The sequence below is a fragment of the Culex pipiens genome, chromosome 2, assembly GCF_016801865.2.
Source record: "Culex pipiens pallens isolate TS chromosome 2, TS_CPP_V2, whole genome shotgun sequence".
Classification (NCBI taxonomy): Eukaryota; Metazoa; Arthropoda; class Insecta; order Diptera; family Culicidae; genus Culex; species Culex pipiens.
This window is the reverse complement of record NC_068938.1, coordinates 194671578-194686443: the sequence shown is the minus strand read 5'-3', so window position 1 is coordinate 194686443 and position 14866 is coordinate 194671578. Positions and strand designations below refer to the sequence as shown.

At 35.9% G+C, this 14866-nt stretch overlaps 3 protein-coding genes across 3 annotated transcripts; 2 read left to right on the top strand and 1 right to left on the bottom strand.

Moving 5' to 3' along the window:
• Window positions 1-728: 728 nt before the first annotated feature.
• LOC120424723 (cytochrome c oxidase assembly protein COX19) lies at window positions 729-1025 on the top strand. The gene has a single exon (XM_039588906.2). The coding sequence runs from the start codon at window positions 729-731 to the stop codon at window positions 987-989; it is 261 nt and encodes an 86-aa protein (XP_039444840.1). The 3' UTR covers window positions 990-1025.
• A 19-nt stretch (window positions 1026-1044) lies between these two features.
• LOC120424722 (phosphopantothenoylcysteine decarboxylase) lies at window positions 1045-1673 on the top strand. Its single transcript, XM_039588905.2, has one exon. It carries the CDS (start codon window positions 1045-1047, stop codon window positions 1618-1620), a length of 576 nt encoding a protein of 191 aa, XP_039444839.1. The 3' UTR covers window positions 1621-1673.
• A 3258-nt stretch (window positions 1674-4931) lies between these two features.
• LOC120424718 (protein RER1) lies at window positions 4932-11394 on the bottom strand. Its single transcript, XM_039588901.2, has 3 exons — window positions 11020-11394; window positions 10287-10824; window positions 4932-6079 (listed from the first exon to the last, which is right to left on the bottom strand). Exons 2-3 carry the CDS (start codon window positions 10770-10772, stop codon window positions 5996-5998), a joined length of 570 nt encoding a protein of 189 aa, XP_039444835.1. The 5' UTR covers window positions 10773-10824; window positions 11020-11394; the 3' UTR covers window positions 4932-5995.
• Between the last annotated feature and the right edge of the window lie 3472 nt (window positions 11395-14866).

The window sequence follows — 14866 nt, the reverse complement described above, 5'->3', positions numbered from 1 at the left end:
GGACTAACAATCCAAAGGTCGTCAGTTCGAATCCCGGGAACGATGGAAGCTAAGGTGTAAAAAGGGGTTTGCAATTGCCTCAACAATCAAGCCTTCGGACACCTAGTTTCGAGTAGGAATCTCGCAATCGAGAACGCCAAAAGGCTATGCTGTAGAGCGAATAATTTGATTTTTTTTTTTTTTTTTGAACATCAGTTGGAAAATAATAAAAGGTCCTAATAAAACTAGATTATTTTAAAGTGCAAGGTAAAGTGTCATTTTTATTGCGGAAATCAACAAAGCAGCATTAAATCAGAGTTGATGATGTTTTAGAACCAAAGCTGAGCAAACTCGCATGAGCGTGCACAATCATTCTCGGGAACTTTTTGACATTTCAGACGTTTGGCTGAACCTTCAAATTTCCCTTTTGGATTTCTACAGTGTAAAATTTCACTCTCAGCCGGTTGCAAAATTGTTTCGCTTGCGGAATCGGTTTTTTGTTGGTAAATCTGATTAAATTACTTTCTAAGTGTTGTATTTAATCTATTTTAATGTAGTGAAAGTGTTCTTGGTAAGTTGGTCCTTGTTAAAACACCTTTTGAATGCAATATCAGTTTACATAACCGGCCAATGTTCGAGCTCGCAAAACTTCCCATAACAACTCCAGTTACACTGCCGGTCGTAAAAGTTTGAACAATCGTTTTTTTTAGATTCCTTCAACCGGAAAGGCGCCACTCAACTTTGTCGCCATGACGTCGATGACGTTTGGCCAGAAGAAGTTCATCCCGACGGCGCCGGAAAAGGGCAGCTTCCCGCTCGATCACGAGGGCCAGTGCAAGAAGCTGATGCTGTACTACATGCGCTGTCTGCGCACCAACAACGATGACAATTCGGCCTGCCGGCAAGAGTGCCGCGCCTATCTCCAGTGCCGCATGGACCACAATCTGATGGCCAAGGAAGAATTTTCGAAGCTCGGGTTCAGTGAAGAGGGCGAAGGGAAGAAAAACTAGAAGACTGTTTTGTGAAGTTGTGAGAAGAAAGAGACTTTTTTTTTGAAAATAAACAATGACCCACCGGAACGTTCTTATCGGTTGCACCGGAAGTGTGGCCACCATCAAGCTTCCGCTGCTGGTGGAGAAACTCCGCGCCACCATTCCCAACGTGGCCATCAAAGTGATTGTGACCGGGCACGCCGATCACTTCTTCTCCCCGGCGGACATTCCGCCGGACGTTCCAGTGCTGCGCGATCAGGACGAGTGGGACAGCTGGCGCACCCGTGGAGATCCCGTGCTGCACATCGAGCTGGGCAAGTGGGCCGACCTGTTCGTGGTGGCGCCACTGGACGCCAACAGTCTGGCGAAGATGGCCGGCGGGCTGTGTGACAATCTGCTGCTGTGCACTGCCCGGGCCTGGGACTTTGGCAAGCCGTTCTTTTTTGCGCCGGCCATGAACACCCGCATGTGGGACCATCCGGTGACGGGGCAGCACGTGCAGGTGCTACGGTCCTGGGGTTTGCGGGAAATTCCGTGCGTGGCTAAAACGCTCGTGTGCGGGGACACGGGGCCAGGGGCGATGGCCGAGGTGGACACGATCGTGGACAAGGTGGCGGCGTGTTTGGTGGCGATGGAGTGTAGGAGGTAGGTAAAAAGGGATTGTTTTTGTTTGGGAATAAACAATTTTGTGCATTATTTAAAGGAAACGGTACGTAATTTTGAAAGAAAGTCCTTAATTTTTAAAACTAAAGTCGAGCAATACTATTCTTTACTTTATTGAAAATAAAATTGTCTGAGCAATAAAATATGTTTTGCTTTTTGAGATTTGGCCTAATAATTAAGAAAAAATCTTAGGATTCCAAAAACTCTAAACACTCTGAAAATTTTCAAAATGTTAAACATTCTAAATAAATATTCTAAGCATTTTTAAAATTCTGAGAAATCTGAAAATCAAAAAAAATCTAAACATTTCAAAAATTTAAGAATTTAAAAAAATTAAAAAAAATTAAAAATACTAAAAGTTCTAAAAATTCCAAAAATATATATAAAGGTGAATAAATTTCTTAAAAATCTAAGACATTCAAAAATTCTTTAAAATTCAGAAATATTTAAAAAATAAAAAATAAATCAAAATTCTGAAAATTATAAAAATTTAAAAAAAATCTAAAAATTATAAAAGATCCAAAAATTTAAAAACATTTGAAAATGAAAAATCATCCAATAGTTCTGAAGATTTAATTTTTTTTTAATTTATAATAATTTCAAAAAATTTAAAGATTTATTTTTTTTTAAATATCGAATTTTAAAAATTCTAAAAATACAAGAAATTCTAAACGTTCTGAAAATTCTAAAAAAAAACTCAAAAATGAAAATGAAAAATGAAAATCAAAAAACTCAATTTTTTTTTTTAAATTCAAAATTTTAAAACTTAAAAAAATGGAAAATTCTAAAAGTTCTAAAAATTCTACAAAATTCATAAATTCAAAAAATCTAAAAATTAAAAAAAGTCTAAAAATTAAAAAAAACGAAATTTAAAAAAAAAATTATAAATTTGAAAAAATTATAAAATTTAAAAAAAAATATAGAATTTAAAAATATTCTTAAAATTAAAAAAAAAATAAAACTGAAAACATTCTAAAAATAAAAAAGTTCTAAAAATTCTAAAGATTTGATTTTTTTTAATTCTAATTATTCCAAAAATTTAAAAGACTTAATAATTTTAAAAAATTCTAAAAATTTCAAAAATTCTGAAAACTTGAAAAGAAAAATTTAAAAAAATTTAAAAGTTCTGAAAATTTAAAAAAAAAATTAAAATATTCTAAAAATTTAAACGGTTTTATAAATTCTAAAGATTTCCAGGGTGGTTACACTTTCGCGATTTTCGCGGTTTTCACGGATTTAGTCAGAGATGGTGCGGATTTCGCGGATTTGATTTTGGGAAAGTTGTAACCAGCCTGAATTTCAAAATTTTTGAAAATTCCAAAAATTAAAAAAAATGTTTTAACAATTTTAAAAATGTAAATATTCTAAAAATGTAAAAATTCTAAATATGTAAAAATTCTAAAAATGTAAAAATTCTAAAAATGTCAAAAATCCAAAAAAATAAAAAAATCGATCATTTTTTAAAAAATTAAAATTTTTCTAAAATAAAAATAATTCTAAACGTTTCAAAAATTCTAGAAATTCAAAAACTTCTAAAATTAAAAAAAAAATAAAAACCTTAAAATTGTAAAAATCCTAAAAATTCTACAAATTCTAAATATTATGAAAATTCTAAAACTTCTGAAAATTTAACAAAAAAATCTAAATCCTCTAAAAAATATGAAATTTTAAAAATTTAGAATTTTTAAAAAATGTTTAAATTTTTCAAAAGTTATAAAAAGATAACATTGTAAACAATAAAAAATATTCTAATATTTAAATTTTGAAAATAAAAACATGCGAAATTTCTAATATTTTAAATTCTTAAATTATAAGATTTAAAATAATTAATTCCCGCGGTCTTTTTGAAAGAAGTACTCCAGACTTGAAATTCTAAATATCTATAGCTCAAAAAGTTTTAAAACAACATAAATTTATAAATGTCAAAATAAACTTTTTAAAATTACAAAAAAAAATATTTTTTTTTTATAATGTGATTGTTTTTTTTTATTTTGTGATTGTATAGGCCATTGCAAAATTTCCTTCAAACATTTCTCAGATTTTTTGCACATTTTGAATTTTGAGAACACAGATCGAATATTTTTTTCATAAATTCATAGATTGTGTGTTACATAAATGTCCCATATGCATTTCCATCACATTTGAGTTAATGATGCAGTTTGGTTCAAAATCGTGTGCTCTTTCAGAAAAGCCTATAACATCCAGTACTTTGTTCAAGAAATCAGGAGGAAATCCAGTTTTTTCGCGAAAACTTAACACGTAGCCTTATATGTGGGACAAACTTCAAATGCGTTTTTCTCGGCTTGCTGTTTTTGCATATGGGACATTTATGCGAATATGGGCAGTGTAGTACCATAACTTTTTTTCAATTCTACAATTCTAAAATAAAAAAAAACTCAAAACTTCAAAACTTTTTTAAATTTATTAATTTCAAAATTTGCAAACTTCATTGGTTTTATAAAATTTAGAAACTTTAAAATTCGAACTCTCAATTTTTTTTAAATTAATGCTTTTAAACTTCTAAATTAACAATTCTCAAATTTTTATATTTAAATTTATATAAAAGTCATAATCAATAAGTTCTGCGGGTTCATAGAAACATAGTCCTTGAAATTTAAATGGTCCACGTTCATTCAATCGATTTATGAGACATTTCTTTAGAAGGAACTGACTTGCCTTTATTTTGCATATGGTACAGCACGAAAGTGATTTTTATTTTGGAATTTTCAGAACAAACATCACATTTTTATTGAATTGGCCCAAAGTACATGTGAAAACAATACTTTTGCTGTGTTTATCTCAAAAATGACCAAAATACATATGGGACGGACTAGATTAGAGCGGCAGTATTATAACAACCGTAAAAATAATTACAAAGTAGAAAATATTTTTCAAAGAAGTATGCTTTTGATTCCTCACTTTTCCCATTTTTTTTAACGAAATGTCCCGCCCGTGTGGATCAATCAGACCGCGCATTGGACTCACAATCCAGAGGTTGCTGGTTCGAATCCCGCGGCGGGCGCTCTAAAAAATTTTGTGTAAATATGGGTATTCGGCGCCGTCGCTTCGTGCCATACTTTTCATAAACTTAGGAGCCCAGGGCGGCGAAGTCCTTGTAGATAAAAAGGAAGACACTAGTGGTTGGTACTAGCAATGGTGGCCGACAGCTATAAAGTCAACTTCGTTTTTTTCGTTATTCACAATTTGCCGAGTTGAGTTGCCACCCTGAGATTCTGAAGAAAACAATAACGTTGGGCTTTCTAACGTTTCTTACCCACCAAGTAAAACGCGTTAAAATTACCACTTTTTTAATATTTATTTGGTTATCCAAGAGTTTTCTTATTACAATGCTGTCGGTATTTTCTCCTTTCTCTCAATCCTCCCGTTTTTTTTAATCTATCCCACGTGTGTGTGTATGTGTGTTTGTTTAGTGTGTATATTTCTTCTTCCTTCCACCTAGTACAGATAGGGATGCCATTTTTTTGTTATTTCTTTTGCTGTGATAACTTAGGTAGGATGCTAATTTTTTGCTTGTTTTTTGTTACTAATTACTTATTTTCGTTCTCGCACTCACATTTTCGTCACATTCGCTTCTCATCTTTCACGGAATCCTCGAGAGTCGGTGGTTGACTTACTGCTGGAGTGTGACTTGCGTGAAAATTAACTTTAATTTTTCGCTACTTAGGTTCGATAAACATACAGTTGAAAAATGTTGGTTAAAAAGTTTTTGTTGGGGTTGGGGTGGGGGAAAATAATTCTAAAAACTAGCTCAACGTATAATTCACCTACGGATTAATCAACTAAAGAAAGGCGAAGAAAAGAGAATACAAATAATAATAGCTTTACTTAAGAATTAGTAAACTTTCGGCTCTGTACACGAAATTGATTTCGTTGATGAAATAGAACTACAGAAAAATTTTGGTTTTGAAGGTTGTAGATTTTAAGCTTTTCGAATATAATAGTATTATAAAAAACACATCTTTTTTTTTAAACTACGACGTAAGCACAAATCAATGCCCGGATGGTGTGGTCTTTGCATCACTTTTTTCTCTATCGTCAAATTGCGTCTCCTCAAATCGACTGCTGAACCAAAACAAAAAAAAACTCAAATCGAAGCTCAACTGAAACTTAAAAAGGGGGTGTGAACTCATAAATTACACACAGGTTCCAAGAAGCACTTTTCGTTCTTTCATTTCTGTACGCGGTTCTCAAACGGTCGAAATCAGCGGCGATGGACTAGCTCCGGCCGCCGACGGTTGGCCGTGGACTTCGGCGGCAGCCGCCACGGGAGCGGAATTGGGTACTGCCACGGACGATAGTAGTGACGACGACGATGATGGCAAGGTTTGTGCTTTTAATTGTCACTTGCTGGCGTCCGCCGTCGGGACGGCCTGGTAGCGGGGCTTACTGTGGGTGAACGGCAGGTACCGGTACTTGATCATGTGCTGGAAGAGACGAGAAAGGGACAGGTTAGAGCTGACTCCGAGGGCAGGTTTAATGGTGTCGATTCATATCTCAATCAAAAAATTCCCTGACTTTTCCCTGACCTCTAAAATTCCAAGCTTCTAAAATTCCAAAATTCTGAAATTCTAAAATTCTAAGCTTCTAAAATTCTGAGATTCTAAGATTCTAAAATTCTGAAATTCTAAACTTCTAAAATTCCAAAATTCTAAAACTCTATAATTCTAAAATTCTAAACTTCTAAAATTCTAAAATTCTAGACTTCTAAAAGTCTAAAATTCCAAATTTCTAAACTTCCAAAATTCTAAAATTACAAAATTTCAAAATTCTTAAATTCTTAAATCCTAAAATTCTGAAATTCTAAAATTCTTAAATTCTTAAATTCTAAAATTCTAAAACTCTAAAATTCTTAAATTCCAAAATTCTAAAAATTTGAAATTTTAAGCTTCTAAAATTCCAAAATTCTAAACGCCTAAAATTTTAAAATTCTAAAATACCATTTTTTTTTAAATTCGAAAATTGGAATTTTAGAATTTTAAAATTCTAAAATTCAAAAATTCTAAAACTCTAAAATTCTAAAATCCTTAAATTCTGGAATTCTAAAATTCTAAAATTCCAAAATTCTAAAATTCCAAAATTCTAAAGTTCCAAAATTCTAGAATTCTAAAATTCTAAAATTCCAAAATTCTAAAATTTTAAAATTCTAAAACATAAAATTTTAAATTCTAGGCTTCTAAAATTCCAAAATTCTAAATACCTAAGATTTTAAAATTCTAAAATACAATTTTTTTTAAATTCGAAAATTGGAATTTTAGAATTTTAAAATTCTAAAATTCTAAAATTCCAAAATTCCTAAATTCTAAAACTCTAAAATTCTAAAATCCTTAAATTCTGAAATTCTAAAATTAAAAACCAAAATTTCAAAAATTCTAAAATTGAAAAGTTACAAAATATCCAATTATTGAAGAGATTTATTTTTTCGCCGAAATTCTTTTTTTTTGCGCTGCTTTACATTGGAATGGGACCATCCATAAACCACGTGGACACTTTTTTTGGGATTCTCAACCCCCCCCCCCTTCGTGGACAATTGTCCCTACAAAAAAAAACTTTTTTGTATGGAGCGTGGACAATCGCCATACCCCCCCCCCCCCCCTGAAGTGTCCACGTGGTTTATGGATGGTCCCAATTCCACAAAAATTGAAAATATTTTTGATCGATCCCAGACATGCTAAATATGAATGGAAAATGCATTTTTAATTGTTTTCAGTTGGTTAGACTTCTATATCCTTTAAAATTTTGAAGTTTTTTGAAAAAAAAAATTTGCCCCCTGATTTTTAGAAACGGTTTTGAAAGGAGGGACATAAACTTTGGAAAATATTGGCAACGGCCTAAATTGTTAAATTCTCAAATTGTTGAATTCTTAAATTCTTAAATTTTTAATTTCAAAAATTCTTTATCTAATCTAATAAAAAAAATGTAAATACAAAAAAAAAATTTCCTAAATTCCATTTCTCCATCACTATTCCGCCCCATTTAAGATTTCATAAAATCAGATCCCTTTGAATCATTTTTGAGTCAAAGTTTAGTTTATTTTAGAAAATAAAAAATTTCTGATTCTATTAGGCTGGTACAAGTTCTGGTTCTCAGTCTCAGATGGTAGTCCCAGATGTCCCCTACAAGCTGCAGGTCGAACCGAGTTGATATCTGGATGGAACACTTTTTTATTTGAGTTTGAAAATTATGCTATTTTTTCACTAAAATGCCAAAAACTCCCTTTAGATTTAACCAATTGGGATGCTTCTCCCTGCATTTTGTTGCATTTTTTAAGCCCTTTGAGATGCATTTTAAATTTTGAAATTAAATTGAATTTTGCCCAAGTTATAGCCTTTTTAAGATTTTTGACGTTTTTGAACCTTCAAACTTTGTGTCCCGATTTGCCCCACTTCCCGTTGACCTAGAGTACTCATATTTTGCCCAGATGCTAGTTTTATATGTACAAACAATCCCTGAAAATTTCAGGCAGATTGGTGAGGTCCAAACGACGTCCCATACAAAGGGGTATGCCCTGTTCGTGGACTCGCTCTTAAAGCTTAAGCCGGAAAAAAAAATATTTTTTCAAAAAAGTTCAAAATTTCAACGGAAAATTAAGTGCTATCAGCTGAAATTAATTTAACAAGTTTAAAGTGCATTCCCGTGCGTTTAGAATCAAAAGACCTTTCCAAAAAGGCCAGAACATTGAAGATCTGACAACCCTATCCAAAGTTATGAGCAACACTTCAGTTGTTTATTCATTCTTTTGAAGCTGAATCTCAGATTTTTCGATGGAAACGATGTCCGGATTAATCATTTAAATACCTATCCAACGAGCCCAAAAGTTAAATATCACAGAACACTATCGTGTTATGAGTATATGAAGTTTAATTTACAGAACATTTGTAGGTAGAAATTTTTATTTTACCATTAAAAAAACTATTCTATTGTGAGGAAGGCATCAACCACCTTACGGTGGATTAAGTAATGTTTTTTTGTCAATCTATTTTTCTTATCGAACATCCAAAATAAGCAACAGAAATGCATTTAGTTAATTAAAATTCTAAAAATTTTTAGTTCAAAAATTTTTAAATCCTAATTTTTTTTTGTCTTATTCAACGCTTATACACCAGTATTTTTGAATCTTTGAATTTGATGTTTAAAATTCGCAATTCGCAATTTTCAGTGTAAGAACGGGCCTTGACCGATCTTATGCACCAGGTTCCCGACGAACACGCACTGCCCTTACACCTACATCTTACCCTTGCTCTGAGTCAGTACGAGCAACACGCTAGAACACGCTTTGAGTGTTCGTGCCAGGCATGCACACCTTCTTTTCCGGTTACGCATTTTAACTCGGCCGGGGGTGGTACATTAAGTAGGGTTTGATGTAAGTATAAGCGCCTAACCATTTAAAGTGTGCCTATCAATTTTCATTAAAGCAAAAACTGTTTTATTTTTAGTTTGAATTCAAAAACTAGTTGTTATTTTACTGTGTATTGTTTTCTCCTGAAATCTTTCCTAGTGTTGAGTCGTGTTTTTATGTTGCTATTTCTTTTGTCGCGGTGTTTTGTTACAATTTTTGGTCCTAAGCATGTTTATAAAAGTTTACCAAAAGTACAATAGTAATATTTGTATTAAACCTTTAACCGTTCGATAAATTGAGTAAGGGCTCAAACCTCACTTGCTTAAGAAAAAGGTGAAGTTTCAAAACAATGGACAGTGAAGGAAATATACTATGTAAAGAATCAATAGTAAAGGAAAGATAGTAATTTATGAAGTAGATAAAGAAATTAACAATAGGTAATACATAGAGGTAACAAACAAGCTTAGATTGTATTTAGGGCAATTAAATAAAGAAAAGGCACATGATAAACAAAATTGACATCGCTGCCAAATTAAGGGAACGCAGACAGTTTGTTACAGCAGCATCAATTGGTAAAATAGAGTGGAAAAGCGTTGAGAAATAAGATAATCAAAAAAGTAAAATCGAAAACAAATGTACGATAATAAACAGAAGGCGTGTTAGAGAATCAGTTAAACAAAATACACAGAATATAGATGGTAGATAAAAATGGAAAGAAGAGAAACCCCGTTCTGCGATGTTCAGGTACATCCACAGCAGTTGACTCAACATACTGCGAATCAAAACAATACCGTCTACAATCACAAATTACTTCCCTTTCCCACATTGGCGCGCCCCTTTCTTTTAGCCGTCTCGACTCTAACCATCGCTGGTCAAAGCTTTACGAATCGTTTCCACAGGCCACCAGCTAGGTTACACCTTGTCATCATGATGACTTAACCAAGCCAACGTGGAGGTAAGAAAATAGGACACTTGCAAGGAATCAGAGCTATACTGTCGTGATCAAGAATGATCTAACAGGACTACGGACGTAGTCAGTGACGCTCCTTCCAGGATGTTCCTCGCCTGAGCGTCAACTGAAGAGGTATCATCAGTATCATTCACCCTTGGCCTGCAGAAATGGAATTTTGAAGTATCCAAATTCTCTGACCCAGTTTAAAATTCCCTGACTTGTCTAGGTCAAAATAAAATTCCCTGACAATTCATATGTTTATAGGACCTAATCAAAAAAAAGTCTAGAATTCCAGTTTTACCCTGACTTTTTCCAGAAATCGACACCATGTAAAAGATCCTACCTTGATCTGCCGCTTCATGGTGATGCAGAACAGCGTGATAAAGTACATGACCAGGATGGGCCAGAACACGGGCACGTTGAACGCGTCGAAGAAGGTGCACACGATGCCGATCACGGTGCTCTTGGAGATGGCGTACCAAAACTTGAACTCGGGCAGCCGCCGGATGAACGGCCGGAACTCTTCGTTCGAGCGCGTCGGCAGCTCGGGGCCGCCGTCGTCGTCCAGATCCAGGGCCGGATCGATCTTGGGCGTGAGGAACGCGATAAACAGGTTCAGGTGGTAGATCCCGAGCGCGTACGTCACAATGTACCAGCCCTGTTTGGTGAAGACGCGCAGCAGGAAGGCCAGCACGAGCACGATCGCTCCGGCCCAGCGCATCCGGGTGTGCGGCGTCCACCGGTCCAGCTGCAACTGGTACAGCTGCGAGATCCGTTTGAAGAACTGCGACACCACATTCCGGCTCGGCGCGACCTCCTCGTTCATCATGTCGTGCACGCACTCACTCTTCCCCTCGAGGACAAATCCAATTAGCCAAACCCTGCAAAGAATCAGAATCACTTGAATAAACACTATCGAGAAATTAAAAGTGAGAGTGTGTGCGTGCAACATGGAGTTAAACTTTTCGAAGTGCCATGGGAACCTTCACAGCAACTGCACAGAAAGTTTAACTCCATGTTGCACACACTCTCACTTTTAATTTCTCGATTTCAAAAAACAAACAAAAATTACTCACCCTTATTTTTTCGCACAAAAAATCTTCACAATGAGTTGACAAACCCAAAAGAGGAGAAAGATAAGCGACAGAAAAAAAAGAACTTCTGGCCTAGATAAACCTAAATTGCACCATTATTTGCGGGTTGCCTCACGATTTTTGTCTCCTCTTCCTCCGACTCCACTTCTTTTGGTAGACGACTTGAAAGTCCCGGCTTTCAAACAACCCAAATACGGGACGACGGATTCCCACCGCCGGGATCTCTGGACTCCCGGATCAACGACGACGCGGATGCCCGGTGGGGAAATTAAAAAAGGAAAACTCTTTTGCTGCTGCGGTCAGCCACCATCAAAATCTAATCAATCCGTCGTCGTCGCGACACCACGTCAATCTGTCATCCGATTTCGAGGAAAGTGGTATAACGTCAAGGTGTCAGAACTGGTATAAATTGTGGAGAGCGTTCGCTACACGGTTAAAAAAATTGAAGTAAAATCAGAAGTATCCCTCAAAAGGATACATTCTATTCTTTTTTCAAGTTCACTTTGTGTGTATATCACGCACGCCCAGTCACGAAGTATTCTAGCAGAGCTGGTTCTGCCAGAATCCTGCTAGAACGGTGGAACATTTCTCTTGACATTTCTTCTAGAATGCTGTTAGAATATCCAGCTTTTTGAGAACTCTGCTAGAATCGTCACTGGGCCCTCCCAGTGCACTCAACCCCCGGTGGTTGGTCACTTTTTCGTTTGACACTTTTTTTAGTTTGTACCCCGTTGGTTGGTCAAAGTCAAACTAAAAAGTGACGAACTGTCACTTTTTACACAGCGCTCACTCACACTATCAAAACAAACGAACTTCGTGTAAAAGAGGTGTCAAACTAAAACGTGACCCCGTTGGTGTCAATCCATCGGGGTTTGAGTGTACACTCAGTTTTCGATCGGCGCACTTAGATTTGGTGCTGCGTGTGTAATGCCATTTCTCGGACTCATTGCAACCGGAAGCAACCTGCCGCTACATTCGATTCAAAGTTGTAGCTGGTTTTCTTGTTGCCGCCTCCTACAGAACCCTCGCCAGAACTAGTTTTACAGATCGGAACTCTTGTCGGAACCGAGGTCGGAACCCTAAATTAGCCATCCTTACACTCAAAACTAAAATTACCGGTTGAAAGGGTTAAAAGTATCCTTTTAAAGGGTATTTGAGCAAAAGAGAACATTATATCCGTTTAAAAGGGTGAAAACTACACTTTGGCTGCACCTCGCTGGGTTTACCCTGTAAAAAGTGTATCTCCATTTGTCGAAAATAACGCCAGCGCAGCCCTGCATGTAGAAATAAGAATTTCGTTTTGTTTTTTTTTTGGACATGTCAGATCTTGAGTTTTCCGGAAATGTCCTGGCTTTATAAGTTTAGTTTGAGGCCCGGTTCTCCGGACACCGACGAATAACCTGTCCAGCATCTGACCCGTAAGAACCTGGACAAGCTGAAACATTTGGCCTAATCTCTGTACCTCTTCAACGGGACGATCGGTTGGACTCGTTGGACTGCGCTCGATGCCAATAATGGCCGCGCGGTCACTGTTTATCCTGGTTTAAGAATAAATACTGAATATTTTCAAAACCCTACACAGCAAATTCTGATGTATGTTTTCAGTTAATATTTACTGAAAACTGCACTACTGAAATCATCAGTTAGTTTTTCGCTGAACATCAGTTAAAATTTGTATGGAGCTTTCAAAGTTTGCTGAAATTTCAGCAAGATACATTTGGGTAATTCTCCGCCAACTCACACAGCAGTTGCCCCGACCCCTCTTCGATTTGCGTGAAACTTTGTCCTAAGGGGTAACTTTTGTCCCTGATCACGAATCCGAGGTCCGTTTTTTGATATCTCGTGACGGAGGGGCGGTACGACCCCTTCCATTTTTGAACATGCGAAAAAAGAGGTGTTTTTCAATAATTTGCAGCCTGAAACGGTGATGAGATAGAAATTTGGTGTCAAAGGGACTTTTATGTAAAATTAGACGCCCGATTTGATGGCGTACTCAGAATTCCGAAAAAACCTATTTTTCATCGAAAAAAACACTAAAAAAGTTTTAAAAATTCTCCCATTTTCCGTTACTCGACTGTAAAAAATTTTGGAACATGTCATTTTATGGGAAATTTAATGTACTTTTCGAATCTACATTGTCCCAGAAGGGTCATTTTTTCATTTAGAACAAAATTTTTCATTTTAAAATTTCCTGTTTTTTCTAACTTTGCAGGGTTATTTTTTAGAGTGTAACAATGTTCTACAAAGTTGTAGAGCAGACAATTACAAAATTTTTGATATATATACATAAGGGGTTTGCTTATAAACATCACAAGTTATCACGATTTTACGAAAAAAAGTTTTAAATTTTTGTAATTGTCTGCTCTACAACTTTGTAGAACATTGTTACACTCTAAAAAATAACCCTGCAAAGTTAGAAAAAACACGAAATTTTAAAATAAAAAATTTTGTTCTAAATGAAAAAATGACCCTTCTGGGACAATGTAGATTCGAAAAGTACATTAAATTTCCCATAAAATGACATGTTCCAAAATTTTTTACAGTCGAGTAACGGAAAATGGGAGAATTTTTAAAACTTTTTTAGTGTTTTTTTCGATGAAAAATAGGTTTTTTCGGAATTCTGAGTACGCCATCAAATCGGGCGTCTAATTTTACATAAAAGTCCCTTTGACACCAAATTTCTATCTCATCACCGTTTCAGGCTGCAAATTATTGAAAAACACCTCTTTTTTCGCATGTTCAAAAATGGAAGGGGTCGTACCGCCCCTCCGTCACGAGATATCAAAAAACGGACCTCGAATTCGTGATCAGGGACAAAAGTTACCCCTTAGGACAAAGTTTCACGCAAATCGAAGAGGGGTCGGGGCAACTTTTCCCGATTTCGTGTGAGTTGGTAGAGAATTACCCATTTACTAAAAATTTCAGTAGTGCAGATTTCAGTAAATTTAACTTAATTCAGTAATAAGTAATTGTTGTGCATGGTTGAAGATTATTTTCTTTCTTGCAGAAAAACGAAACGCCCACCTAAGGACGTCTTTTGTTGGCCAACCAACCTTGGATCTGCCAGAGGAAACAGCGACAGTTCCGGTGTTTGGAAATAAGCCGACGTTGTCTTGAAAATTACTAAGAATGTTTCTTTTTGTTTTCTGTTTCAATTGTGGTGCTTGATAAAAAAAGGCCAGTGGCTCAAACTGCCATCGATTTTCCCCTTTTCCGGCTGATCTCGGAGAGAAAAAACGCCGGTTTGTACTTCGATCAGGTGCTCCCTGTTCCTTGAGTAGTCTGGAAAACTAAAGGATCTCATCAATACGGCAAAGAGCAAGACGCTAGATGGCGCCACTGTCAAAATAGATTGCAAATGACTCGTAGATGTCGCTAGCGAGCGCATCACTCCATTGCGGTACCCTTTTAAAAGGGTACTGCGCCAATACACTCAAAACCCGATGGTTTGACACCAACTGTTGTCAAACGAACGGGGTCACTTTTTAGTTTGACACCCCTTTTACACGGAGTTCACTCAACTATCAAACGTTTGTTTTGAAATTCCAGATGGTTGGTGTCTTGGGAACCCAAAATATTTTTCCAAAACAAATAGTTTTCTTTTTAAAGAAGACCCTAAAATCGAATTAAGGTTTTATCAAGATGTGTGTGTGTGTGTGTTCAACCAATCCAATATCCGTAGGCCGGCTACGAAATTATGGGAAAGTATAATCTGTATCAGACTTGGTTTATGCTGATACAACTTATTGCAGTCCCGGACATTAGGTGGTGTTAGCCCTCGCGCTGCTTCCAATGACCCATTTCAGAATGACAGAGCTCCTTGCGGTCC